General features: G+C 37.3%; 1 protein-coding gene across 10 annotated transcripts in view; it reads left to right on the forward strand.

Annotated features, from left to right (window-relative positions):
• Positions 1 to 27,089, forward strand: part of KIF2A (kinesin family member 2A) — a 289,833-nt gene that overhangs the window by 15,141 nt on the left and 247,603 nt on the right. For 5 of the 10 annotated variants that reach the window (XR_011723211.1, XM_071730621.1, XM_071730624.1 and 2 more), the window contains exons 1-15: positions 752 to 770; positions 6,858 to 6,952; positions 8,220 to 8,339; positions 8,780 to 8,834; positions 10,749 to 10,871; positions 11,405 to 11,505; positions 14,007 to 14,102; positions 14,902 to 14,956; positions 18,253 to 18,415; positions 21,559 to 21,649; positions 21,801 to 21,864; positions 22,273 to 22,364; positions 22,607 to 22,749; positions 23,478 to 23,682; positions 24,425 to 24,535. Coding sequence is in view for 9 of the 10 variants with exons in the window: in XM_071730621.1 (XP_071586722.1) it covers positions 6,875 to 6,952; positions 8,220 to 8,339; positions 8,780 to 8,834; positions 10,749 to 10,871; positions 11,405 to 11,505; positions 14,007 to 14,102; positions 14,902 to 14,956; positions 18,253 to 18,415; positions 21,559 to 21,649; positions 21,801 to 21,864; positions 22,273 to 22,364; positions 22,607 to 22,749; positions 23,478 to 23,682; positions 24,425 to 24,535 (1,497 nt within the window). In the remaining variant the exon portion in view is untranslated. Of the gene's footprint in view, positions 1 to 751; positions 771 to 6,857; positions 6,953 to 8,219; positions 8,340 to 8,779; positions 8,835 to 10,748; positions 10,872 to 11,404; positions 11,506 to 14,006; positions 14,103 to 14,901; positions 14,957 to 18,252; positions 18,416 to 21,558; positions 21,650 to 21,800; positions 21,865 to 22,272; positions 22,365 to 22,606; positions 22,750 to 23,477; positions 23,683 to 24,424; positions 24,536 to 27,089 lie in introns of those variants that run through there. The other 5 variants (XM_071730623.1, XM_071730626.1, XM_071730625.1 and 2 more) reach the window with 3 other exon arrangements.

Genomic DNA, 27,089 nt, shown 5'->3' on the forward strand with positions numbered 1-27,089 from the left:
TTAGTTTCTGTTCTCAAAATTCCTGTCTGTTACATTGTAGAGGTTTACAGAGATCAAAACCTGTGATTGTAACATGCTTGTCATTTGAAAGACTTGGGTATTACTGTGATAATTTGGAGAATATAACAAAAAGTTGGTAGTTAGGGTAGTTAGGGATCACTGAAAAAAAAATACCAACCCAAATATTAATTAGAATGATATATTTTAAAAGATATTTAAGAATTTGGTTTAGAAGTATGGCAGCTACTGTGTATGTTTACTGAGTCATTTGACATTGTGATAACACTATACAGACAAAGCAATGAGGAAAGCTGTATAATTACGTAAAAAAACCCTAAAGGATAAGTGGTAAATATTAAGAAAAGAAAACGCTAGTTTTTTGTGGATAAATAAACCCTTGGGACAACATTAAATCATGTTTAGTGTTGTATCAAACAAGTTTAATGTGATGAGGAAATAAATATCAGTCACTAATAAGTGCTGATTTTTCGTTAGGGGATTAGCAGCAGGACTGTGATGCAAGGAGGACCATAGCAAGCTCTGAACACCTGAATTGAACACCTGAACTGTGGACCTTGCCACAGTTGACATGACTGGGGATGCTGAGCCTGGAATTCTCTTTTCTTGGGCATCTTTCTTTGAAGTTGGCTATAGGCATTGTTTGCTAGGTATTATTTTTCATCTCCTTGAGCTCTGTGTGAGCAAGAAAGCCCTTTCACCAGAGTCACCAGGATTGCAGCCCATCATCCAGGAAACCAGTGAGAATTGTGGTAAACAGTGCTTCTGGATTAAGTTTCATGTTTCTCCTAAACATTTTTTTATTAATTTATTTTTTAATGTGACTTGGGTCATGTATTATTTTTAAAAGAGAATGAAGAAAATTATATTTTTTGCAATTTTAATTTTTGAATATGTAATAGAAGAGGTTGAGGGTCAATCACATCCAGTTGTCTCTAGATAACATTCATGTTAATCCCTCATGAACATGATCTGGAAAATTATGGTTATTTCTCAAATGCCTGTCATAATCCTTTCAGGGTTGCAGCAGTCAGCCTTAGCATGGCTCTGTAGCAGATGTTAAGTTGTAGTATATTTTTGTACTCAATCTGTGGAAACATCTACTGCTGACACAAGTAGAAAAAAGCTAAGTGCTCTGCTGACAGATCACAGCCTGACTTAATTTAACACATCTGTGCTCCTAAAGAAGAGGCAAGTTCAGAAGATGTAGTATAAACTCAGTTTCCTTTACTGAATCTTGGGTCCCTTAACATCGCTCTAGCCTGCTAAAAATAATTGCCTGGGTTCAGACACAGGGCTCAAACTATGTGATAGTCACAGTGTAATGCTGCCAGGCAGGGACCTGCTACTATTTTTTGGGGAGGGATGGGAGTGTCATAGTGAAAATTATTAACCTTTCTTCATTCTAGCCTGATCCAGAGCCTGCTTGTAACTTCCTAATTATTACAGCTCAAAGATATTTTTAAGGCTTCACAAAGCTTTAGCATGAAAAGTGTGAATACTGTGTCTTTTGAAGTGGTTGCGCTTTAATTACGTGGAAGGGTGGTGAAGGCTGTGGTCTTTTTCCAGCCTTATTTCTTCAGTCACCTGTGAGAACGCAAAAAGATTTGAGTCACATGTCAGCCCACTCGTTATCGCAGACTCTATTTTAGAAAATGCCAACCCATACTTGACACTGAATATGTCTCAAAACCATTAGGAAGATGAAAAGGTTTTAGGACTATCACTGATCACTGCTTCAAATTGTGATTTGAGAAAATGTTTAGTTTGTGTAGACATAAGAATCTAGGTTAATAAGAAACATAGCTTGATGTTTGTGATCAGTTGAAACTACTGCCTAGGTGTTTAACTGTAGTTAAAAAGTTTGATTTAAGTCTGTGTATTTGCTTTTGCTGCTGCTTTTCTAAATATTTTTCTGCACCCTGTGAACTCATAGAAGTGGGGATTTACCTGTTATTTCTGTGATGTTTATGCTTGCTTGCTTATATTTGTTAATAGTTCATGAGATGACTAGGAAGAAAGTGGAGAGTTGATGCTCTTCACTTTCTGTTAAGACGAGAATATTGTTACCTATGTGTATTTAAAGTGTTGTTTTCCCAGATATTTGTGTTGTCTTATTAGTCTATTTGCAGCAATATTTTCTGAATGCTATGGACAGTAGGAGATAACCCAGACACCACTTGTGGTATGACAGAACGTATTATTTAGATAATGGCCATTTCAATAACTTCTCCATTAGTTTTGAGTCCTGTAGCAATAAATAACTTCCCAGAAGTTTTGTCTGTGAGGTGAATTCTAACCATGTGCAGAGAGGCACTAGCAATTAAAGAAAATGCCAAGTGGGGAGTTAGTGTGGCTCTACTTTCCTCATTTTTAGATGTGTGTGAACATGGTCTTTCCCAAATCCCTTGTTCCTTTTCCAGTTTGTAGTAATACATGTTTGTGTTTACACAGATGTATTTACATTTCAGATTTTGATACCAACTCTAGAAAATACACCAGAAATCAGGGGTGTTGCCTTCAACCGTGCTCTTCAGATTCATTATTCTCTTACACTTTAATATTTGCAGCTTGGTCTTGCTTTATATGCTAGACAAGATTTATGCCAGCCTAATTAGTTGCTGGCATTCCTAAATTTCACAGCTGCTGTATTCAGCTGTGCACTAGAAAAATTTAATGGAATATTGTTTGTGCAGAGCAAGAGGCAATTGTAAAGATGGAAATGTGTTTTCTGGCACTTCAATAACATGTAAACTTTTAGTAACACAAAGAATTTTTAGGCAAATTGTATGGGTACATTGCCAGTTCAAACATTATAGTATACATTTTCTGTTCAGACTGAGAATACTTGGAATATGGACATAACTTTTATTTTTGCTAGTGTCTTTTTTTTTCACTCAGCCCTGCCTTTCTTAGCCAGGAAAGGGATGAAGTCTGGCACAGAGATGGAAGATTTATTGTGATTGTTTTGACATGCTGGCTTACTGTGTTTGTGAGTGTTCAGTGTTTTCTAGTAATTCATCAGCCCACTTTGATCTCCTTTCACTGGTTATAGCAAAGGTTAAACCTTTTAAAATATTATTTATTCTCTGTCAAAAGTAATAGAGCACTTCAGCAGGCAGTATAGAATCTTAGAATCATAGAATTGGCTGGGTTGGAAGGGACCTCAGAGATCATCAAGTCCAACCCTTGATCCACTAGTGCTGCAGTTACTAGACTATGGCACTGAGTGCCACATTCAGTCTCTTTAAACATCTCCAGGGACGGAGAATCCATCACCCTCTCAGTATAGAAATTCTAATGTCCAACCTAAACCTCCTCCGGCACAACTTGAGACCGTGCCCTCTTGTCTTGCTGAGGGTTGCCTGGGAAAAAAGACCAACCCCCACTTGGCTACAACCTCCTTTCAGGGAGTTGTAGAGAGTGATGAGGTCTCCTCTGAGCCTCCTCTTCTCCAGGCTGAACAGCCCCAGCTCCCTCAGCCTCTCCTCATAGGACTTGTGCTCGAGTCCCTTCACCAGCCTAGTTGCCCTCCTTTGGACCTGCTCCAGGACCTCAATATCCTTCCTGAACTGAGGGGTCCAGATGTGGACACAGGACTCGAGGTGTGGCCTCACCAGGGCTGAGTACAGGGGCAGAATCACCTCCTTGGACCTGCTGGTGACGCTGTTCCTGATACAGGCCAGGATGCCATTGGCCTTCTTGGCCACCTGGGCACACTGCTGGCTCATGTTCAGCTTCCTGTCAATCCAGACTCCCAGGTCCCTTTCTGCCTGGCTGCTCTCTAGCCACTCTGTAGCACTGCATGGGGTTGTGGCCAAAGTGTAGGACCCGGCACTTGGCCTTGTTGAACCTCATCCCATTGGAATCAGCCCAACTCTCCAGTCTGTCCAGGTCCCTCTGCAGAGCCCTCCTGCCTTCCAGCTGATAGACACTTCCCCCCAGCTTAGTGTCGTCTGCAAATTTGCTGATGATGGACTCAATCCCTTCACCTAAATCATCAATAAAGATACTAAATGGAACTGGGCCCAACACTGATCCCTGGGGAGCACCACTAGTGACCGGCCGCCAACTGGATGCGGCACCGTTCAGCACCACTCTCTGGGCCCGGCCCTCCAGCCAGTTCCTAAACCAGCACAGAGTGCCCCTGTCCAAGCTGTGGGCTGACAGCTTTTTCAGGAGAATGCTGTGGGAGACGGTGTCGAAGGCTTTGCTGAAGTCCAGGTAGACCACATCCACAGCCTTCCCCTCATCCACCAGGCAGGTCACCTGATCATAAAAGGAGATCAGGTTGGTCAGACAGGACCTGACCTTCCTAAACCTGTGCTGGCTGGGTCTAATCCCTTGCCCATCCTTCAGGTGCTGTGTGATTGCACTGAGGATGATCTGTTCCATAACCCTGCCAGGCACTGAGGTCAGGCTGACAGGCCTGTAGTTTTCCGGGTTCTCCTTCCGGCCCTTTTTGTGGATTGGCGTGACATTCGCCAACTGGCTCTGTGACTAATACAGCGTCACAGGTTTCATCTGTGAGTAGTGCTTTTCTTCAAAACTCAGAATTTATTAACATTATTAAGATTTATTAACATACTAAAGATTAGTCAAATATTGTATGAATATGTTTTTGTAAACTTACATTTATAATTTATAGTTTTTCTTTTGATTCTGGACTGATAGCTGGGCTAACAGCATGAGATTGTAATGATATGGAAGCTTGAGGAATTTTCCAGTTCCCACAGTTTTTCTGTGCTTGCATCCCAGCATTCACATTATAGAAGTGGCTGGGGTGGCACTGCTATAGGAAGCCAGTGGCTTCTGTTGCTGCTTTGCTGATAGACCAGATAGCTAATTGAACCAGTTCCTCAACAGGGTGTTCTTTCATAAAATTAAGGTGTGAGAGCATTGTGTGTGGTGAGTCTGCTTCAACCCAGCCACCAGCAGAGTTTGAACAAGGTTCTGAGGTCAGGATGTGTCCTGTGGGTAGGAGGAGATGGACGAGCTGGCAGTGGTGCTGGGGAGGAATCCATTCTGCAGAGCAGGCTGCTCGAGTGCCTGGCAAAATGGTTCTCTGGAGGCATAAATGGAAGGGTCTGATTAGATTTATTATGCACTAGGGAAATAACAGCTAGTGAATGCTAAAGGAAAGGAACAGAAGGAAGCAAGGGGAGGGGCTTTTTGTTTTTTAAAGTAGTAAAGCTACTGAACCTTTTTTAATGGTGTAGTGAACCTTGTGCTTTGGGCAAGGGCGGGCGTGGAGGTTGTAAATGTGGATGTGATGTATGTTGCTAACAAGGTGAGTGCCACAGGTGTGCCAGCAGCATTGCCCAGGGCTGCCGGCTGCTCTGTGAGTGCCTCCAGTGCTGCACTCCACTTGGGTTTGAGTTGGTCTCTTCCTCATGGTAGTACACAGAGGAGTACTGTTTGCTGTATACAAACAAAAAATACAGGCTTGCTGTATACTTTCCATGATGCTTCCCTTTAGTCTCTCTTCTTGCATAATTTTTAAAAGGTGTGAATTTTTAGGCAGTTTTTGCACTAAAAGAAACATTAACATGCATTTGTTACTTATGCCGTTAGGTGAGATAATTTGGGGTATCAGTACAAGTGTTCTTCCTTCTGACCCTCAGCAGGCCCTTAGAGGCTTAGATTATATAAAAACATTATATTTAGAAAACTATAGCATTATATTTAGAAAACTAAAACATTACATACAGAAAACCACTGACGTGGCTAAAACGGAGATTCTAATAAGTGAAAGACACTTGGATTGGATTTTTTGGGGTTAGAAGCTCTAGGAAAGCAGAGGAAAAGGTCCAAGGTGCAGGAAACTCCCAGCCAAAGCAGGGTGCTTGTCTTTTGGGTTCTGTACATTGCCCTTGGACACCTGGGGGAGGCTTGGGGTGGAAAAAATGAGGTATTTCTTTTTCCCGCTGTGTCTTATTGTAAAAGGGTGTTAAAGGAACAGTCACACTGGCTTAGTTTTCTTTAGAACACCAATTCTTGGCACTCTTAGGGCAAAGCACAGGTGTGAAGTCAATGTGACATCTAGGTCGTGATCCTTTTTTTGTCAGTGTGTGGCTGCTCTGTTCTTACAGTCACTCCTTGTTAACAGTGTAGGAAATAGGATATTAAAAAGCAGTGGCTCACCACATATATAAGAAGAAATATCCTTACTCATACTGAAAGTTTACTGGATTTGTTTTACTTTATGGGGACCTGCTGACTTTGGGCCTTTCACTGGAGAAGTAAAAACAATAGCACCTGAACTCCATCTCAGCAGTCTGTATTAGCAGATATTTTTAAAATTATGACTTTTATTACTGTTGCAGGCAATTTAATTTTAGTTGAATTATTTTTTGTTAATGAAAAAGCCTACTGATTGGATGTCCATAAAACCTGTATATCAGAATACAGTTTTAACAGGGCTTCACTTCTGTTTGGGATGTGTAGAGTTATATCAGACTAGAACGGGACAAACCAGCCTTTGTGGAGGCACACCTCAGGGACTTCACTGCCTGAGGAAGGCTTGAGGCATTGTACTGGTCTTCACTTGGAAGAGAGGGTCCAAGTGGTGCTGGTTTCACGTGGTATTTTGTTAACTTACAACGTGGTTTTCTGTTCATTGGGTTTTGCAGTTACACACTGGCGGTCTCATTAGAGCCTCCACTGATGGATCAGGTCTGAGCCACTTCACAGTGTGTGCCCAGGAATCACCTTCTGTTTATCATCTTATTTTTTTTTTAACCCTCTTCTTCCTGCCTCTCAGGACATGTGTCAATGCAAAGGTGAAAGTAATTTCTGGAAAAAGTTTCTAGATATGGTTCGTTCTGTTTGCTTTCTAGGCCGAATTCACCAAGCTATGGTAACATCCCTAAATGAAGATAATGAAAGTGTAACTGTTGAATGGATTGAAAATGGAGATACAAAAGGCAAAGAGGTAAACTCAATTATTTTAGAAATTTCCTTTTAAAAACATGTATTCTACATGAATATTACTTTGGATCTTGCAGTGGAAACTGAGAAAATAAAAATCTTTATTTACTTGGTAGTTTTTTGTTTACAGACTGTTTTGTATGGAGCAGTTGGGCAAATGCTGGTTTCTGTTGTTTTGAATTTGGCTTCCTGAGCTCTGTGTAATAGCTTTTACATGGTTCTTGTCATGTGTTGAATTTGAACCAGATTGCAAAGGCTGACCTTGTCATCTTCTATTTACAAATAGAAAAATCAAGCTTTTGAAAAGAAAAGTTATTTGCAGCTCAGGCAGGAAACTAGGGGGAGAGTTGGTTAGAAATCAGTTTGTGTTTGTATTATTGAGGAATCGAACTGGTAGTTTGTTTGCTTCTTTATTTTTGGCAATAATTTTCAAGTGTTGCTTTTGAGAAACTGTGTCTTCATATGTAATGCCTAACTGTCTCCTCTTCCTTTAAATTTTGGACCATGTTAGCCAGTTTCAGATGAGATTTGGAGAAGCATCTCAGAAATAATGACACTGTTTTTGTGAAAAAACACAGGACAGAGGAAAAACAAAAAGTAAGAATGTCCTAGTGACTTATCATCTGAACTCATCCTTCAGGATTTACAGAATCCATACAGTAGTGAGGTCTTTGAAATGTCCAGTAAGGGGAAATGGCAGTTTATGGAGACCAAAGCTATTTAACATTTTTAGGAAGCAAAGTTTAAATGGATCTGAAGTGAACTATTGTTAGGATCCTGCTCGTACCCCACTTAAATTTTACAGCATTTTGAACCAGGAACCTGTACAGGAAAAATTAGTATGATAAATATAACATGGTTTCAACTGTGCTTTTTTTTTGGTAGCTGTAATTCATCTGTTTCTTTTGCACGGTCTGGGAAATCTCAAATAACTGAGATCTTGTTATGTTACAGTATTTTTTTTTTTTTTTTTTTTTTTGTATTCTGAAGTTCTTGTCAATAACAACAGTAACACTGGGCACTTTTGTTTTAATTTAATCCCCTGACAAAATTAAGTTCATCTCATTTCAGAAGGGCATGTTTTCAACTAATACAATGACCAAAGCTTACGTTGTTTTTAGTGAACATAAAATAATTCAGGTTACAGAATGTATATATTGTGGGGTAAAACCACTAAATAGATTTATTGTTTATTCTCAAACATAACAGGAGAAAGATGGAGGGTGGACAGTGTTCTAAGACTCAGAAATGCATTTTATATTATTTTGCAGATTGACTTGGAGAGCATATTTTCACTTAATCCAGATCTTGCTCCTGATGAAGATATTGAACCCAGTCCAGAGACACTACCACCACCTGCTGCATCAGCCAAAGTAAACAAAATTGTGAAGGTCAGTAATACTTACTCAACATGCTCATGTTAAACTTACAGTACTCCTGTGGATGTTGTTATGCTTGAATTTTTAACTTGAACTTTTTTGTCTATGGAGCCTTTGAAAACTGTATTCCTTTCTTTTTCTGTTAGTGAATAGGAGTTTATGAAAATTTTCTAAGAGCGGGTTTGGCATAGAGGGAGCTGGGGACTTGTATCCATATAACTAACTATATCTCAAGAAATAAATACAGAAAAGTTTTTAAAGGTTGTTTTGATACAGTACCTATAGTTCAAGCAGTCATCGCCTCAGGCACTTCAGAAAAATATGTGGTAGCAATCAGCTCTCTGTGTTGCTGATGTCATGTTATTTTAATTCACTGGAAGGAAGCAGAGGTGAGGCTTCAGTTTACATTTTCAATAATAAAGTGATCAAATAACAGTTTTCTTTCTTTACAGAGTCGACGAACTATGGCACCAGTTAAGAATGATATCCCTTCCAGAGATAACAGAGGTAAGTGTTATCTCTTTCCATTTCAAGGAATTAAAAAAAATGGGAACATTATAACCTGCTCACCTAACATTCCTTAATAGTGCTGCATTTCTACTTTGGTATGTGTGAATGAGACACATTCCTAGAGCTATTCCTATATATGTCTAGGAATAGGGTTCATATGCAAGTTAAAGCATGAAGAAAATTTTCATTAAGCTGAACTGAAGGTGCAAAAAAAAGTTAATTAATTAAGCTTCATTAAACTGTGTGTGGACTTTTCCAAGCTAAAGCATCCTCAGTTTGCTTCAGCTTTATTAAGTGTTTCAATGTACATGAAGTAGTGCACTTAAAATTCTTATGCTTTCAGTTTTTTGTCTTTGTTTAGTAACAATTTGTGTGTAAACATTTGTTCAAAAACTACTTAAACCCTATGGATTATTTCTCATTCTACAGTTAATATCAAAAAATCTACCAAAAAAAGCTGAAATACCACAGGAGGATAGGTGAAAAGTTTGTATGGTATAAATACAGATGTAACACATTTATAACATTGGAAAGAATAGTTAATGCTTTACTGTTTTAATTTTCTCTCCTGCGTTAAACAACTAACTTGTACTGATGATGGCGATGATTCTTCTTCCAAACATTAATCACCTGTTATTAATTCAGACTAGATTCCAGCCCATCTATTTAAACTTGAAAAGCAAGTGGGCTTGCATATGTTTGAAAGTGTTCAGATTTGTCTGGTGAAAAATTTGAACCACTTTCTCCCTGCTGCCAGTTGTCAGGGATGCTAAATAAATTGGAAATCTAATAATTTTTCTTCATATTAATATAGTTTAAATCTGAGGCATCTTATTGATGCCTCTCTTCATATCCATACATGTTGTCTGTTGTCATTTGTAGTAAACTGTCTTTTTGGTATGGAATAACCTGTAACTGTAGAGGTCCTATTCATGCTACTATTCACAGTCAGCCTAAGTATTTGGTCTTTGTTGGACTTGTAATTAAGCTTTCCTCAGCACACTTTTTTTTTTTAATTATTCAATTTGTTCTGTAAATGAGATCTCCTATTGTATTTGGGCATTTGTCTTGCCTACCATACATGTTTGATACCTGTCTCACAGTTGTCTCCATGTTGCATAGGGAGCTGGCCTGCATTTGGCATGTCATCTCTAGGCTGCTAATCAAAGCTGATAACCTGCACTTTCCTACTTCTTTGGCAAACTTTGTTAGGACCATGTGCAGGAAGCCCAGATGAAGCAGAGCTGCTTGAAGCAACTCGGAAAAAATCTGAAACATTCAGGTCACATGCTCACCACTCCCACTGCATTCACTGGAAACAGACATCACTGCATCTTCAGCACATACAGAAGCAATGTATAAGTTTAAGCATACAGATTGTGTCTGTATCACTTTCAGTGTAGTATCAAAAAAGTTTGTTTCTTCCACTCAAAAAGGGAGCTCCACTTTGCTGCTTTTCATTTGTATCCCTCTGCTCCTCCAGAGATCACAGGTTCAATGAAATGGGTCCATTTTGTAACATCTAGAGAATGTGAAACAGCTGGGCTTCTTTTCTTACTTGTTTTTTAATCACAATATAAGTAAAATTTCATCACTTTAAACTTCAGGACTGCATAGCTCCAAGTACACGCTTTCTTCTGTGTACTAGTTGTACTAATTCAGTAGTATTTAAAAATATGCACATGCAACATTAGTATTTAATAATAATTATGTTGTGTTAGTGTATAACACAGGGCTGCATACCAGTGTCTTCATTAATGGAGTTGTTACTTAAATGGCTCCTGCTCACCTCCAATAAGAGTGTGTGTCTGGGAAGAGACTTTGTTTCATCTCGTCATAATGGAGCATTTCAGAATTGGGTAGGAATGTTACTCTTTGGTATCCAGATGAGCTTGTGCTTTTCCTTCGCAGTGGTTGGTTCTGCGCGCGCACGACCTACTCAGCTTCCTGAGCAGTCTTCCTCGTCTCAACAGAATGGTAGTGTTTCAGATATATCTCCAGTTCAAGCTGCAAAAAAGGAATTTGGACCCCCTTGTATGTAAACCATGTATCAAGGATTCATTTGTTCTGGGCATTACATGTATATTCTCTTGGATTATGTTGTTTGTAAATGACATATGGTCTACATGCGCAGTTGTCTGTAGGCTTCCTTGAGAAGCTTTTGCAGAGAGGTGTGGCTAAACAGATATTTACTTCTGTCATAGTTGTACTAGTATCTGGAATTTTTTTCTTTTAAACCATGGTGCTGTTGGTTTTTTTTAATTTGCCTGGGCCTTCTTTTAATTAAAACCAAGAAATCACATATATCTGTCCAAGGGTCATTTTCCTTATATTTTTGGTCATGTAATTATTGTCCCATTGCCATTATTTTTTCCTAGTTTATTTACTTTATAAATTTTAGAAATTAAATTGCCATTATTATTATGTGCTGATTTCCTTGAATAGGTAGTTGATATAAATAAATGCATTCTAACTATTGAAAAAGTAATATAATTGAAATTTTACAGAGTATATACTAAATTCATGCAACATACTGAAAATATTTTAAAATTGTCATTTTCTTCAAGCACGTAGAAAATCTAATTGTGTAAAAGAGGTTGAAAAACTGCAAGAGAAACGTGAAAAAAGAAGGTTACAGCAGCAAGAACTTAGAGAAAAAAGAGCTCAGGTTTGTATTTCTAGCTTGGATGGATAACATGTCAGCAAGAGAAGATGATTGCAAAATTACTGTGATTTTTTCAGTCTTTAGTAATTTTTATGAGCCGTAATCTTAAAAATTGTTTTCATTCTTACATAAGTTTCATAAATATTTTGGTGCTTTGTTACATTGCTCTCATAACTTATTACTTTAGACTGTCTTCCCCCTCTTTTTCTTCCTACAAAAATAATTACTTAAAATTGCTTTTCTTGCTGTGTGTTCCTTAAAGATCTACTACTGATGATAGCTACTTCTTATGGAAAATCTGTTGTTGAAAATAATCAAACTTTTGGCTTTTAGGTAGCTGTTACTCTTCAGGAGGTACTAAAATATTATGATTAATTGTTCTTTATGGTCTTTGATGCTTTGTGGGAGATATTTTTGTGGCTCAAGTTTGAACAATGTATTTAAAATTTTTTTTCTTTAAACTTGTCTATATGTTTGTAGTTTAGCTTTGCATCATGTGAGCCTTTTGACAGCAAGTTTTTATAAACTTGGGTGAGAGAAATGAAGTTGCTAATCCTGTGAGAAAAATCTCCTGTGAGAAAAATCCTGTGAGAAAAATTAAATGACTTTCTGTCACAGTGTTGTAAAAGCTTTTGCAGATCTAGCAGCGTAATCTTGTTGGCAGCTCTGTGCATATGTGTTAGTGTCTCTAAAGAAATACTACTGATCCACTACTGACAGCAGAAGTACCTACCACCAAGTAAATAATTCGGGGAATTTACATCATGGTTTAATGATGTTTCTAAGTTGACGTAAAATCACCTATGTTGAATCCATGCTCTTTAATTTCCATTAATTTCCACAAATGCAAAATATGACTATATGTTTAGGGGACATGTATTTTTTGCTTTATGTATGAAAATGTGGTACTACACCTAAAATATTCTTTTTACTGCTTTTGTGAAGACTGCCTTTGTGTCTGTGTATTAAACTTCTGTATCAGAGAATCATGGAATGGTTTGGGTTGGAAAGGATCTTATAAGAGATCCTCTAGTCCAGCCTCACTGCAGGGACAACTTCAACCAAACCAGGTTGCTCAGAGCCCCATCCAATCTCACTTTGAATGTTTCCACAGATGGGGTGCCTGCCACCTCTCTGGGCAACTTGTGCCAGTGTCTCACAGCCCTCACTGTAAAAAACTTCTTTCTTTCTCCAGTATGAGGAAGCTCTGTTCGTCTTGGTGATGTGTATGTATCTTTGTTTCGGATTGCTTTGTGTATTTTGTTGTTGTGAAATGCAGCAACGATTAGCCAGGCGCTGAGCAAGACCTTTAAACAGGGTTTTAGGAATATTAGGCAGACATTTTTTTCATAATAAACAATAGCCCTTTCTGGATATTAGAAGGAAACATTTCAGCAGTAATACATTTTATATGGACTTACAGTTTTTAGTTCACTGTAGTCAGGGTGAAGGTCATCAAGGTACAGTCAGCTTTTGATTACCAGGGCAGCTTCATCTAAGGAGAGGACCCTCTGTGCCACAGGTGCAGATATTCAGCTTGTTAACCCAAATGTAGCACTTCCTAACAGTGTCTACACTGTTTTCACAACCAGCAGTGATCCAAAGGGAATTTTATGTCATTTATGGGGAGCCATGCAAAGCTTAAAAAGGTCTGAGCACCAGAGGGGACTTCCTATGCATGGCATCAGCATCATGTTGTGAAATAGTATAGAAAGGACATTTGGGCAGTTTAACAGAGATCAGCTCACAATAGGCTCAGACTTAGCAAGGCTTGGAGGGGGCACCATCCATGGCCTGTTACATGTCCATTTGCTCCAGTACTGATGGCTCCAGCTTTAAGAACAGGAGGACTTCTGAGCCTGGGTTTAGCCTACTGTGTTTCGTTCCCTCTGCTTTTTGTGGGGGCTCAGAGACTTGGAAGAGCTTCCAGCGCATCTGGGAAACTATAGGAGTTAACTCATGGCCAGTGGTAGGATTGATGTCCTTTAGCCAATTTGGATGCAGCAGGGTTGTGTTTAGAGCAACAGGGGTGCCTGCACTGTCTTCTGCAGTCTGTTTTGTGCCTGTGTAATGGAGTGTATCCCCCTGAGCCCCCTCCTCAGATTGAGAAACATTTACTATGTACACTGGGGTTACATGGTAGTTCAGAGGTGTTTTCTGAGTATGAAGGTTCTGTCAAAGGCAGGCATAATTTCTCTTCTTGAGTAGAATGTTAATAAGTCTTTAGTTAAAAAGAATTTTCTATTACTTGCAAAAATTAAATAGGAGACATAAAACTGCTTTGCTTTATGATCCGTAAATTGGTGACATCTGAATGGAAAAATGCATTAAACTTGTACTTGAGAAGTTTCTGGTATTTTGGAAAAAAAAGTAAGATTTCATTTAATGTATATTTTACTTCTTTTATAAAAAAAAAAAAAAAAAAAAAAAAGGAAAAGAAGATACTGAAGTTAATCCATTTAGGAAGAAAACTATGTTTTAAAAATTGTTGCTTACTTCCCTAGGATGTTGATGCTACAAATCCGAATTATGAAATTATGTGCATGATAAGAGACTTCAGGGGAAGTTTGGATTATAGACCACTGACCACTGCAGATCCTGTAAGTACCCAAGGAACATGGAAATTTTTTTTCCTTCTATATTTTTGCTATTTGTTTTCATTTTTTTCAATGTATACTTGTCTGTAAACATGAAAAATAGTCAAATATATTTAAATGACTTTTTTATGTGTCTGGGACTTTCAATAACTACAAGTTTTAGTGTCAGCAGATTAATAAAAAATCTGTGTTATAGAGAACTATTCACGCAGTTTGCACAGGCCCACCTTCACAGTCTGTTGAGGTCCCCTCAGTGTGCTCACTGCACCACACAGCTTGATGTGATCAGTAGACTTGCTGAGATTGTATTTGATTCCGCTGCCCATGACACTGATATAAGATTTAAAACAGCTCTTGTTCAAATATCAACTCTTGAGGAATGCCACTCGTCACTGGTCTCCTCTTGGACGTTGAGCAATCATGACTCTTGAGTGCAACCATCTGGCCAATTCCTTGTCCATCAGGTGACCCATCTGATAAGTTCATGTCTCCAATTTAGAGACAGAGATGTACAGGACAGTGTCGTATGCTTTGCACAAGACCAGGCAGATGTTGTCAGATGCTCTTCCCTTATCCACCAACTCTGTAACCCCACTGTAAAAGGCCACCAAATAATGCCTAGTTCTCCCTTTTGGGTTCTTGACTATTGTGCAGACACAAAGGGCTTCTGCAAGATCAGATGTCTTGTTGCCTTGGAAAGTTCTCTTTGTTTAAAAGATTCGCTAATTGAGTGAAGAATAGAAGTAAAACAAAGTAAAATGGAATTAGGGTGTAGTTCACTGAAAGATTATTTCCTTTGCAGATTGATGAGCACAGGATATGTGTTTGTGTACGAAAACGACCACTCAATAAAAAAGGTATCGAACACTTAAAATTTTGCTAATATTGTTTCTCTGAAATGCTGCTTCTGGAAGTAGTATTATGTATTTTAAAGTGATGTAGAAATACTGACTGAAGATGAAACTCTGTTATATTAGACAATATGTGTGTTTTACCCAGAAAATTTCATGGTCTTAGAAGCTGCATAGAGATGGGTGGACAAGTAATTCAACTATCACCATTTCATGGGCTCAGAGCTGAGGTGCAGAGAGACTCAAATTTTTTTTTTTTTTCCCCAAGGTCATATAAGATGTAATTTGTTGATCTGGGAATTAATTCTGCTTTTATTTTTCCATATTTGTACATTGCATTAGGATCATCATTCTTTTAAACTGTCATTCACATTAATTATCTGAGCAGAGAGCTACCCAATTAAAACTTCCCTACACATTTTTGTGTGTGCATTTTTATACTTTCAGGTATATCAGACATCAGAGAAGCAATTCAGTGCTATAATGCTAATGCCTTATGACAAGTGAGGTGACCAAGCATGTCCAAGCCATCCTCAACAGGGCTAGTGGGTTACAGAGAAACTGGAGATTTGTATCCCCTGGAGTTGCTGCTCAGGACTGGGCAAGATACCTTGGGGCGTATGAAGTGCCACTGAAAAATTACTAGGGTCTAGAATGACTCCCCAGTGACTTTTTGCTATAGTTGATTAATATTAAAACATTTCTTCTTATTGGGTGTTCATGAGACTGAAGTTTGTGTTAAAAAAAAAAAAAGTTTAGGTTTTCAGCTCCAGGTAAATTCCAATCTTCCAATGAAATTCTCTACTTTCAGTGAGAAATTAAGAACGCAAATGCTTCTGGGATAAAGCCTGCCTGAACCTAGTGCTTAAGCAAGATGACTTCTGTTTTGAAAGATGTTTCCTTCTCTTTCTATTACATTTTGTTCAGCTAAAGGACTCAAAGAATATTGGTCTGACACTAAAACAACATGGTATGCATTTGTTGGTTTTGTACTGTCAGAACTACACTTCGAGGATTATCTGGAGTATATCCAGATGAAAGTGGGAGAATTGTATGGGAGAGGAAAAACATATTGAAACCAGTATATAGTTAGGTTTTGTCTTATTTTTTCTCCTCTGTATTGCCACTTCCCCTACTTTATATTTTTTTCCTCATTTTTACTGTTACTATTCTCTGTATCTTTTTTTTATTATTCTCTAATTTTTTTTCTTTTATTGATCTGGAAATAATGCATAATCTCAAAAACTGGATAATTTAAACTATTTTGTACAACATATTTATATTTAATGCATGCAACTGGTTGCAGTTGCAGTTGAATCTCTGTTTCACCAGTGGAAGTCATCTTTAATAAAATATGAAAAACTTAGAAGAGCATAGAAATCTGATACGTTCTTGGGAAATGTCGCCTTCTACCTGTGCTGAAGGTGGATAAAATGAAATTACAGTAAATGATAGCAAGTTGTCATGGAGCATAAGTTGGTTGGTACATTCAGAAGTAGGATGTGATTTTGTGTAAGTTGTGTATTTTAAGTATTAGTAGTTTGGAGGTTTTAAAAAAAAGAGTTCAGAGGTATTTTTATAGGGAGGTGAGTGTCTAAGTAAAAAGGAGGTTGGTACTAAAGTTATTTAGCATTTTTCAGAATAAGCTGCATTAAAAAGTTATTAATGAAGTAATCTATGCAGAATATGAACCACGGAGGTAATCTAGTAATCATGATATCATCATCTGAATCCGCACACTCCACTGTGTTTCTCCTTCCACATTTTAGAGTTCAAGAATATAAAAGAATGGAAGAGAAATAAGTAAAATAGTTTATTTCATCAGTCCCACCAACATAAAATTACTACCAAAATGCTTAGGTTCTCAGTATCAATCACCCTGTGTATTGACTTTGCAAGAAATAGATGTTTCTGACGTTTTAAGGTTTTCTTTCCATCACACATTTATAATTGAGAAATATGTGGTGGTTTTCAGGGGCACTGTTCCAAATTTTCATCATGAAGGAATATAGGTCATCATAAAAAATAGGTGGGAGCAGGTAAATGCGTTATTCCAAACAATCATTTAACAAAAATCAGCTTTGCTTAGTCTGAAGAGATTTTGCTGCAAAGAGTTGTCCTTCATATATCTCTTTTCACTACTGTTCTTTCTTTCATCTCTGTGATTACTGCGGAATAATTGCTTTTCATTTTATTGCAGTGCAGTTGAAAAATTATATAGTGTCTTGAAAGCGTATTTCTGTTGGTGTGTAATATCATGCAATGTTAACTAACCATGGTACTGTTTTATCAGTATGTTAACAGATTAAAAGATTCTATCCAGTTGTATAAAGCCACATCAAATTTTTGAACTGTATGCCTGAAAAAATTTTACATAGGATTGCAAGTAGGACACATTAGGATCCTGACCGTACACGAAAAGGATCTTTATTTTTGTGCATATCATGCATCACTGGGTTCTGTGTTTTCCTGACTAATCTCTCACACAACAATTAGCAATAAATTGTAATGTTGTTTAGTAATTATAACCTAAGAACTCACTATTGAAATCACATTTAGATGGCTTTTGTTCATTCTTAATGATAGGAAGGATCTTTAGCTTTTTCAACTTTTTCTTCTTACAAAGGTGTTTTTTATAAAGGTTTTTCTTTTAAAGAAATTCTATATTAATGGTGTATACTTTAGGTTCCAGGAGGAATACACAAATGAAAGTGTCTGTATAGACTGAAAGCATTTTTTTTTCTTTTTGAAAGCTGTATTTGTATGACCGCAACATTAAAGATCTAGGGAAAGTAAAAGGTCAATTTTTTCAAATAAACCAGATTATCATAAGGTCACAAATTTAATTGTGGTTTTAAGTTTGACAGTACAAGCAGTGTAGAACTTCAGTGTTCAGTTTCTCCAGTGGAACTCCAGTTATATATAAAAACTCAACTGATAGGGCAGTAAAGTGTAAAACAGTATAAATGTCCTAAGGGAAAAGAATGCCATGGAAACTGTTCTTACAGAATGCGTAGCAACCTACACTGATAGTGCTGTAATTAACTTGATTTTTCTGTTCAGCCTTGTTCAGCCTCTCTCTTAATTTCTAGCAAGTGGTAGGGTAGGATCACTAGACTTTCAAAATGAAATCTCTTATGTAGCATATTACTACCTCAGTATCATCAGAAACCAAAATCCATTGCAGATTTGTTCCTTGGAGGAGCTGTGTTATCTGAGATGTTTTGAGTGTAAACAATGAAAAACTGTAAAAAATAATGAAATGTTGCTAGTTAAATATATATATTTCACTTATTTTATAGAAACTTTAATGAAAGACCTTGATGTAATAACAATTCCTAGTAAAGATGTTGTGATGGTACATGAACCAAAACAAAAGGTGGACTTAACAAGGTACCTAGAAAACCAAACTTTTCGTTTTGATTATGCCTTTGATGACACGGCTCCTAATGAAATGGTTTACAGGTATGTGTATATGGCTTTTTTTTTTTTTCGTTAATCTTTTTTCTCATGTTTCTCCCATGTCAATTACTGTGGGTTTACCTTGATCATGGACTTTACTCCTGTTCTCTGTGTTACCAGATTATATATTGCTACCTCCATTCTTTTGCGTGATTACTTTTGCTTTTAATTCTTTATCCTAAATTCTTCACCTGCAGTATCATCTCCACTTCCACTGACTTTTTTTCCTCCTCTCAGTCCTCCAAGCCCTTCTGTTTTTCAGGCATGTATTTCCTGCCTGCTCAGCTGCTGAGTATTTGAACAACTTCATGAGCGCTTCATTTGCCTCAGAGTTATTGCTTGATTAGTATGTGTGTAGTACCTGATGAACCTGAAACTTGGAAGAAAAGGACCCCAACCCCAAAGAGCTTGCAGTTTGAATCTAATAGATTTAACAGGTGATGGCAAATCTTGAGAGGGTTGCGAGAGTACAAAGAAAGCAAGAGAGGTTATATCGCTTTGTGTTGCTGAGATACACAAGCCAGTTTGGCTGCTGTAAGCAATCTGGCAGATAGAACACAGACATGTGTGGAGTAATTTGCTCAATATGCTGAATCTTTTTGATTTAAAATGAACAGTAACATAGACATATCCACATTCAACCCCAAGGTATTTGGATTTCCATTTTCTCCTGTATTCTTCTGTACCACTACCACAGCTGGCACAGAATAATGCACGCAGCACTTTCAAAAACATGTTTAGAAGTATCTTATTACCTTGTACAAGTCATTAAATGGAGTAGAAAAAGTAGTAAGAAAGGTTAGACACCACAGCAAGTCATAGTCTTGATACACAGTCTAAATCCTGTGAAGCTTTCTGCAAGGAATATTTATATTAAACAGCAGTTTGAATAAGATAATTTTCCTTATGCTTGGGACGTGGTTCCCATAGCCTTAAGGAATAGTGACAAAAATATCTTAATTCTTATTTTTAATCCAGCAACTAGTAAGTGAACATTATCATTGTATCCTGGGTGGTATTGGATGCTAACATCCGGGCAGTGGATAACAGAAAATTCAAAGAATTACTATCTTGAAAATTCAAACTGCTGTTTTATGCTTGATATGACTAGGAGGACAAAGGTGGTGAAAGGAAAATCTGCGTAGTCAGTTTACATCAAGAGATGACTTGGTGTAAATAGAAAAGGTGTGACTTTGGAGATATCTGTCCTGCATGGTTGTCTACTGGCACCATCTTTTCTGAGAAATACTGAGGAGTTGCAGGAGATGGATGTTTGCCTCTTGTAATAGTTCTGCTTAAAAAAACAGTTCTCCTTGCTGTTATTTATCATTCTGAGCATGGTGTTCAAATGTGAGGGGTGTTTTTGGCATACAGTATTGTTATATTTTTGTATTCAGTTTCTTCTGGGCAATTTTTACCACATTACAGCGTAAGAGGTAATATGGGCAATATGGGCAGATACTGAAAGGTGTTAAGTAGAAAAAGTAAATCTCTCGTCTGTGTAGCAATACAGGCTATTTGCTTCTCATAGGGCACAATAGTGATTATTATATGAAGGAAAATCTGCTTCAGTGCCTCTTGTAATAATAGAAATAAGAGCAAGCTACATATTGTCATCTGTTGCCACCCCAGTTGGGTCACACTGGGGGAAAAAATAGTGCAGTAATTTATTCCAGTTTTCTCCAGTACCCTAAAGTAACTCACTGCATTTCTGTACTGAAAAATGTTATTCAGTTTGAAGAAAAACTCATTCTTGCTATTATAATATTTATTATTACTATTTACTATTATTTTGCTTAAGTTGTATTTCAAGTATTTCTGGATTTACCTCTATTAGCAGCAACACTGAGTTGCAAGTTTTCTTTAATATTAAAAAACACACACCAGTTTGAATGGGTATGCTTTTTGAATTTTGAAGAACCATAGTTTACATTTCTGAAAAAGGAAAATGGCAAAGAAGTAAAAGTAAAGTTTTGACTTTGCCCCATTTGGAGCTGTATAACGCTTTATGAATTATATATTATTATTATATATTATAAATGAGAAAACTAGATACTTTCCATCTCAATTAAACAGATAAAATGGAGTGTTCTGGGTATAGGCTTTGTGAAATACACCAGATTATGAAAATATTATTTTCAGGACAGAGGAAGTCTGTGTCTAAAGAAAGGAAAAAACGAAGAATATGGCTGGTCAAAATTAATCTCTGATATATATTTTAATGAAAATTCGTGATACATTTAACAGATTTTTGCATAACCCTTGGTTGCTCAATGGCTCCATCTTACCCAGATTATTTTTTTAAGTGAACCCCTCAGTGTTTCTGATAACGATTGTTTCTGTTTCTGTCACTTAATGCTACTTGATGTATAAGCACCTAGAAAAAGTTTAGAAAGCAAGACTTTTGCAGAGAGACTCTGACCTTCATTGGTAAATCTCTCTTAGGCTTTCTTAGGCTTTTGGAGTTTTTCATGAAAGAGTAGTGATGAGCAGCTGAAGTAAGAGTAATAATTGTAATAATTGTATACTTTTAGAAGTTAATATTCTGAAGTAGAAAAATGATAATTTGGATAATATTTTAACTGGCAAATAATACATATGGGATAACAATTTTTTTCCATTCTGAAGAGATTTGGTATATATTTTCTTGAGATTTTTCTCAGTATGTATATGTTCTCAAAATGTAAAGAATGTACAATATCTTGGCCACCTGTCTTCTAACTTTAATCTTGGTAGCTGACTGGAGAAATTAAAAAAACACATCCAAAACCAAAACAATAGCAGAATTTTAGTATTGGCAAAACCTATGTATCTGCTCCAGTCTCCTACTTCCATGTCTTCTAATGCAGTCTGTTCTAGGGAGCTCCAAAGTCCATATAGAAAGCTGTGCTATGTTGTATCATTGAAACAAGGACATTTTTTTTTTAGAGTTAATAAAAAAATAATATTACCTGATTGATTGGGATATTTTAATGTTCTAGAGCTGATAGTCTCTGTAGTTCAGTAATTAATGTGGAGATGCCCTTTGGCCATTCAAAGTACAGGACCAGCTGTATCACTTCTGGCCTCAAAATTTATAGCATCCTTGTGCCAGTGGCATCTTAAACTACTCAGTTTCTTAAGTTCTGTTGATTTTTGCATTTAAGGTTTACAGCTCGACCATTAGTGGAGACTATATTTGAAAGAGGAATGGCCACTTGTTTTGCATATGGGCAAACAGGCAGTGGAAAAACCCATGTAAGTATTTTTTCTACATGTCATCAATACAATTCTTTTTATGTATGATATTCTTAGATAAATTCTAGTAAGTAAAAAATTCATAAGTTACAATTTTGTGATCTTTATAGTGTATTTTTGTCTTTTTTTGTCTTTTGCTTTTTGAATTTAGACTATGGGTGGTGACTTTTCAGGAAAGAATCAAGATTGTTCTAAAGGAATATATGCACTTGCAGGTGAGATTTTATTGATCTATTGGCTTTTTGCAGTGTAGTTGAGACTGGTATGTTTTCTGCTCCCTGTCATACAAATATAAGATGCTACATATACTGCATTACAGTAGAGCTTTGTTAATGTCAAAAGTGGTTCCTAGATGCATAGTCTTCAGGTAGTAAAGCAATGTATATATTGATTACTTTAAAAAGATTTAGTAAACATAACAGACGTTTAAGTCTATAATTTTGCAATCTCTGATGTAATGTGGCTATTTAAATGTCAGTGTTTTAGACTTAGCATACTGACCCTATCTGGTTAGAGTTGAAAAGTGTAAGAGATGCTGTAGTATAGACTGTTATGTATTAGTGAGTCTTCACTAAATGAAAATACATAGGATATTTCTTTTCACTCTGGAAATGTATTCACAGCTCGAGATGTATTCTTAATGCTAAAGAAGCCAAATTATAAGAAGTTAGAACTTCAAGTATATGCAACATTTTTCGAGATATACAGTGGTAAAGTAAGTACCTGGTCTTTCTCTAAAGGAAGGAAATTTCCCTTTCACAAATGATATTTTGAGCTTCTTGTATAAAATATTTTTTTCCTTTTTGTATTGAAAGCTTTCTTTTAAGTTAAGTCTTCATGCTTCCCTTACAGTCATATTTTTTTCCATGGAATGCTTTGAATATTTTGAGATGGGATTTGAAACAAAAGTGTTTTTTAAAGCAGCTCTTTAACTGTTTGTTTCCCTACTCCCCAAAGGTTTTTGACTTGTTGAACAGGAAGACAAAACTAAGAGTGTTAGAAGATGGTAAACAGCAAGTCCAGGTGGTGGGATTACAGGAACGGGAAGTCAAATGCGTGGAAGATGTTCTTAAGCTTATTGAAATAGGCAACAGTTGCAGGTATTTCCATTAGCTTCCACCAGTTTTATAATGCATATTAAAGAACCAGGTGAAGATTTTTTGGGGCGGTTCTTTATAATGATGGGTTTATAATACACAGTGGAATTTTTAATGATGTTGGTTGCAAGTGAGGAATCTCCCTACTTTTTAGATAAACATACTAAAGCCTCTCTGGCTCCTAGCGAAAAATAAGAACTTATTTTTCTACAGGAACTGCATGCATTATATAACCAGTTTACTGACTTAAATTCACATAATTTATAATCTGGAGTACTGCCAGATTATTCAGCTTTAGTAAGGCCTTTATCTATAGTGACAGGCTAAGCATAAAATTTTTAATTTTTTTAAGAATCAAGTTTCAGTGTTTTTAAAATAAATCTTGTGGGCAGACTGCTGCCTCATCAAATAAAAATGCCTTGAGCATTTTACATGTATGGTCTTTGATAATTTGAAATATTTGAAGGTCTGATTCTGCTTGCTTTTAAAAGGGAGGTAAGATACTACTGATCTCCTGTCTCTGTTTGAAGAGGTGGGGAAAGGTGGAATTGTGCTATGTACATCAATTTATTAGGGTATCTTTAGTATCCACAAGAACTTTAGACATGCTGTCAACAGACATAAGAAAAAACAGAACACTGCCTTGAAAAGTCTGACATTCTGAAGCTGGTGTGTTTAACATGTAAGGTCCTTCTCCTGCTTGTATGTACTTCCCTTCTTTTTATTTAAAGGACATCTGGCCAGACATCTGCAAATGCACACTCATCTCGAAGCCATGCAGTGTTTCAGATTATTCTCAGAAGGAAAGGGAAATTGCATGGTAAATTTTCTCTGATTGATTTGGCTGGCAATGAAAGAGGAGCAGATACTTCAAGTGCAGATAGGCAGACACGACTGGAAGGTGCGGAAATTAACAAGAGCCTTTTAGCACTCAAGGTAACTGAAATACTTCCATTGCCTTTGAGTATGTGGAAGCCATAATAGCAACATCTATTAAAGTGAGTGTTTTTGCAGGCTTTGCTTGTCTACGTTTTCTAATGATGTGACAGGTAAAATAGAATATTGATTTTTCCTCTAAATGCATGAAGGAACGCTTAGTGATTACCAAGTAGAAACATTGCAGAAACACTGCGTTATTGACTTGTGTGTAGTTAAAAAAAAAAAAAAAAAAAAAAAAAAGGCACAAGACATCCCCAGTGGCTGAAATTGAAGACTTTTCTGATATGTATCTAAAATGGGAGGACAGATGAATTACTTTGGTAATTGTACCAAATTGTGCTTTTAATTGATAGAGTTTGCATATCCTTACTGCTTCTGCTGACAGAGGTTGTAGATGATTCAGGCCTTTGCAGCTGATAATGAGAAATAATTGTTATTCTGGATATTTAACAACAACATTGACTTTTGTTTTATTGTTGGATACAGCAGATGTAAGCATTTTGGATAAGATTCAGAAAGTTTTTAGGCTTCTGAGTCCTTTTTAAGCTGCTACCTCTCTGCTGAACTTAATAGGAGGTAAAAGCCTAACACTTTTTGAATCCAAGCTTTTGTGAATTGTAATGATACTTTAGGAGACAGCAATGTAACTAAGGTATGTGTTTTCTGATTTGGAGTTGCATTTGTATTATATGTATTCAGCCCATGTTAAAATTAATGCATAAACCTGCTTGTTCTTCAGGAGTGCATTAGAGCCTTAGGCCGGAATAAACCTCATACACCCTTCAGAGCAAGTAAACTTACTCAGGTGTTAAGAGATTCATTCATAGGAGAAAACTCCCGTACCTGTATGGTAAGTGGTTTGGTTAACTCTTCTAATAATTACAATGAGAAAAGACACTGGGAAATTAGGCTTTTGTGTTTAAAATGGGTGTCTTGCTAGTGGCAGTGTGTTGGACTTCAGTTTCTCCACTATCTGACACTGTATGTGGAGTGAGACTTTCAGCAGAGACATTTCAGATAACTTTCTCCCTTCTTACTTTGTAGTGGCTTTTCATATTGCTTGTTCTGTTTTTCTAGCGAGGCACCTCAGGCTAGGCTTGAGAAGTTTTTTTTTATCTCTCTGTAAGTGTTTAATAATATCTTTATGAGAGTATTTAGCTGACTCAGATTTTTGCAAGAGGTTGTGTAGAGTAGAAGTACAGTGAGTGATGATCTTTAAATGAGACAAATTTAAAGTTTTACCAAAAGCATCACAATATGCTCTGGGCTGTTGACAGGGGAAGTAGTTGGGATAGATGGGATGCATACCCAATGTATGTGTACATACTGTACATATACAGAGTACAGTGTATGAATGTGCATTTGCATCAGCATGAAAAACAGAATTCTGTCAGATAGTGGAAAGGACAAATAAAAGCACTTGTACAGTTTGCTTCATTTGTGCAGCCTTAATATTTCTACCTATTGGAAATGTAAACTCTCTCCATTGGACACCCAGTACTAGGCTTTTTAGTTTTGATTACTTTTAGCAGACTAGAGGCCAGAGTAGTCTGCAGACCACAGCAGGAAAACCATGGTGCTAGGGCAGCCTAATCTTCCCTTTAGCTATTATGCATGGTTCTTATTTGAAAATGGTGGTAAACTAGCTTTTTGTATAATATTTTTTTCTCCTTCGGTTTGTTCATGAAAAGACAGGATAGTTTTCTTTACACTGAGATAACTGTACTGTACAGGATTGAAAAGCTAGACTGTGCCTCTCTAGCTAGTGTATCCACACTGCCAAAGAAGGTTTCAAAAGATACGTGTGTTGGAAATTACTTTTCTCTATGTAGAATAATTAACATTTATGAATCTTTCATGAACTTGTCATCATCACCCATACTTACTTAAAGTGCTAATCAGCTGCCTTTGTTTAAGTGAAGCTTTTGTATTGAATTATTACTCTTCTCTCAGAGTTATCATAACATTTTTACCATATAAATATTTGACAATGCCATTGGGAATAATACATGATCTATGGGTGCTCAATTTCTGATAAAGCTTGCATTCCTTTATTTTGTATTGCATATAGTTCTAAAGTAAAGGAAAAAATCCCCTCTGTAAGTAAGTAGAAATGAAGTTTGCAAAGTACATAGAACAGCCTCATTTTTCAGTCAGTGCTGCACCCTTGATGTGCTGCAGTGCCCAGGGTGAGAGTAAGGAGTCCCAAAAAAGCCACTGATACCATTGAGATGGCATGTAGTCAATGTAGCCACATTCAGATTAGGGAGAATGGTAATTAACGGGTCTTAAGGATAGCTTTTTCCATCCTCATTTGGATTACTAATGAGGAAGTGACTGATAGGGAGGTTGGAGTCCTCCTGTCCTGCCTGGGCTAGACTTGTTGAGATATGAGGACATATAGTCAATGTTTGTATCCAGCAGACTGAGTCCTGTGCATAGGTTCCTGTACCCTGAACAGGGTATCCATCTCTGGTGCCACTTACCTATACCAGCTCTACCTTACACACTTAGAAATGCGTGAGCAGTCCCTGGTGTGGTGGCAGTTGCTGTGTGTGTTGTACTCTGAGCACTGAAGTGATGGAGGAGGTGCACACACCTTTCATGCTAAATGAGTTTGGAAGGATTTAAGAAACTTGTATATGTAAATATATATAATCATATATTTATATCTATATTTATAGACATCTATATCTATCTACCTACCTATCTATCTATCTATCTATATATATATATTTATGGCTTGGCTTCACGAACAAAGATTTAAGAAGGGCTCTACCCACGCTTGCACAAGTGCTTTTGGCTGGTAAGGCCAGTGCAGGATAAGCAAGTCTGGTTGCAAAAGGCATAGCAGAAAGTTTCCTGCGACAGTACTGGCAAGGCACGGTTCTTTCTGCGCTGTCTTTTCTCCTCTAGACTGATTCTCTGTGTGTTCTCAAAGGAGGCAGCAGAATTATGGATGTGTTTCTCCATGACCTCCAACTGGAGGCCAGAGTGGGCCACTGATGGCAGTCAATATGGACAAAGCTGAGGGATTGTTTCAGGGAGTCCTTGTATCTCCTCTTAGGGGTTCCTCTATTGTGGCAGCTGGTGGCAGGTTCACCACAGAGCACAATCCTAGGGAGGTGGTGATCCTCCATCCTGGAGACGTGCCCTGCCCAGCACAGCTGCATCCTCAGTATCATGGTCTCCATACTTGGTGACCCTTGCCTGTTCAAGGACAGTAACATTGGTCACACAGTCAGTCCAGTGGATGTTTAGGACTGTAGAGAGGCAGCACTGATGGAAGCGTTCAAGGAGTTGCCGGTGATGGCAGTAGATGACCCATGATTCAGACCCATATAAAAGAATAGATGGTACACTGGCTCTATAGACATTAATCTTTTTACTTTTCTTCAGGTGTT

Source organism: Heliangelus exortis, chromosome Z (genome assembly GCF_036169615.1).
Source record: "Heliangelus exortis chromosome Z, bHelExo1.hap1, whole genome shotgun sequence".
Taxonomy (NCBI): Eukaryota; Metazoa; Chordata; class Aves; order Apodiformes; family Trochilidae; genus Heliangelus; species Heliangelus exortis.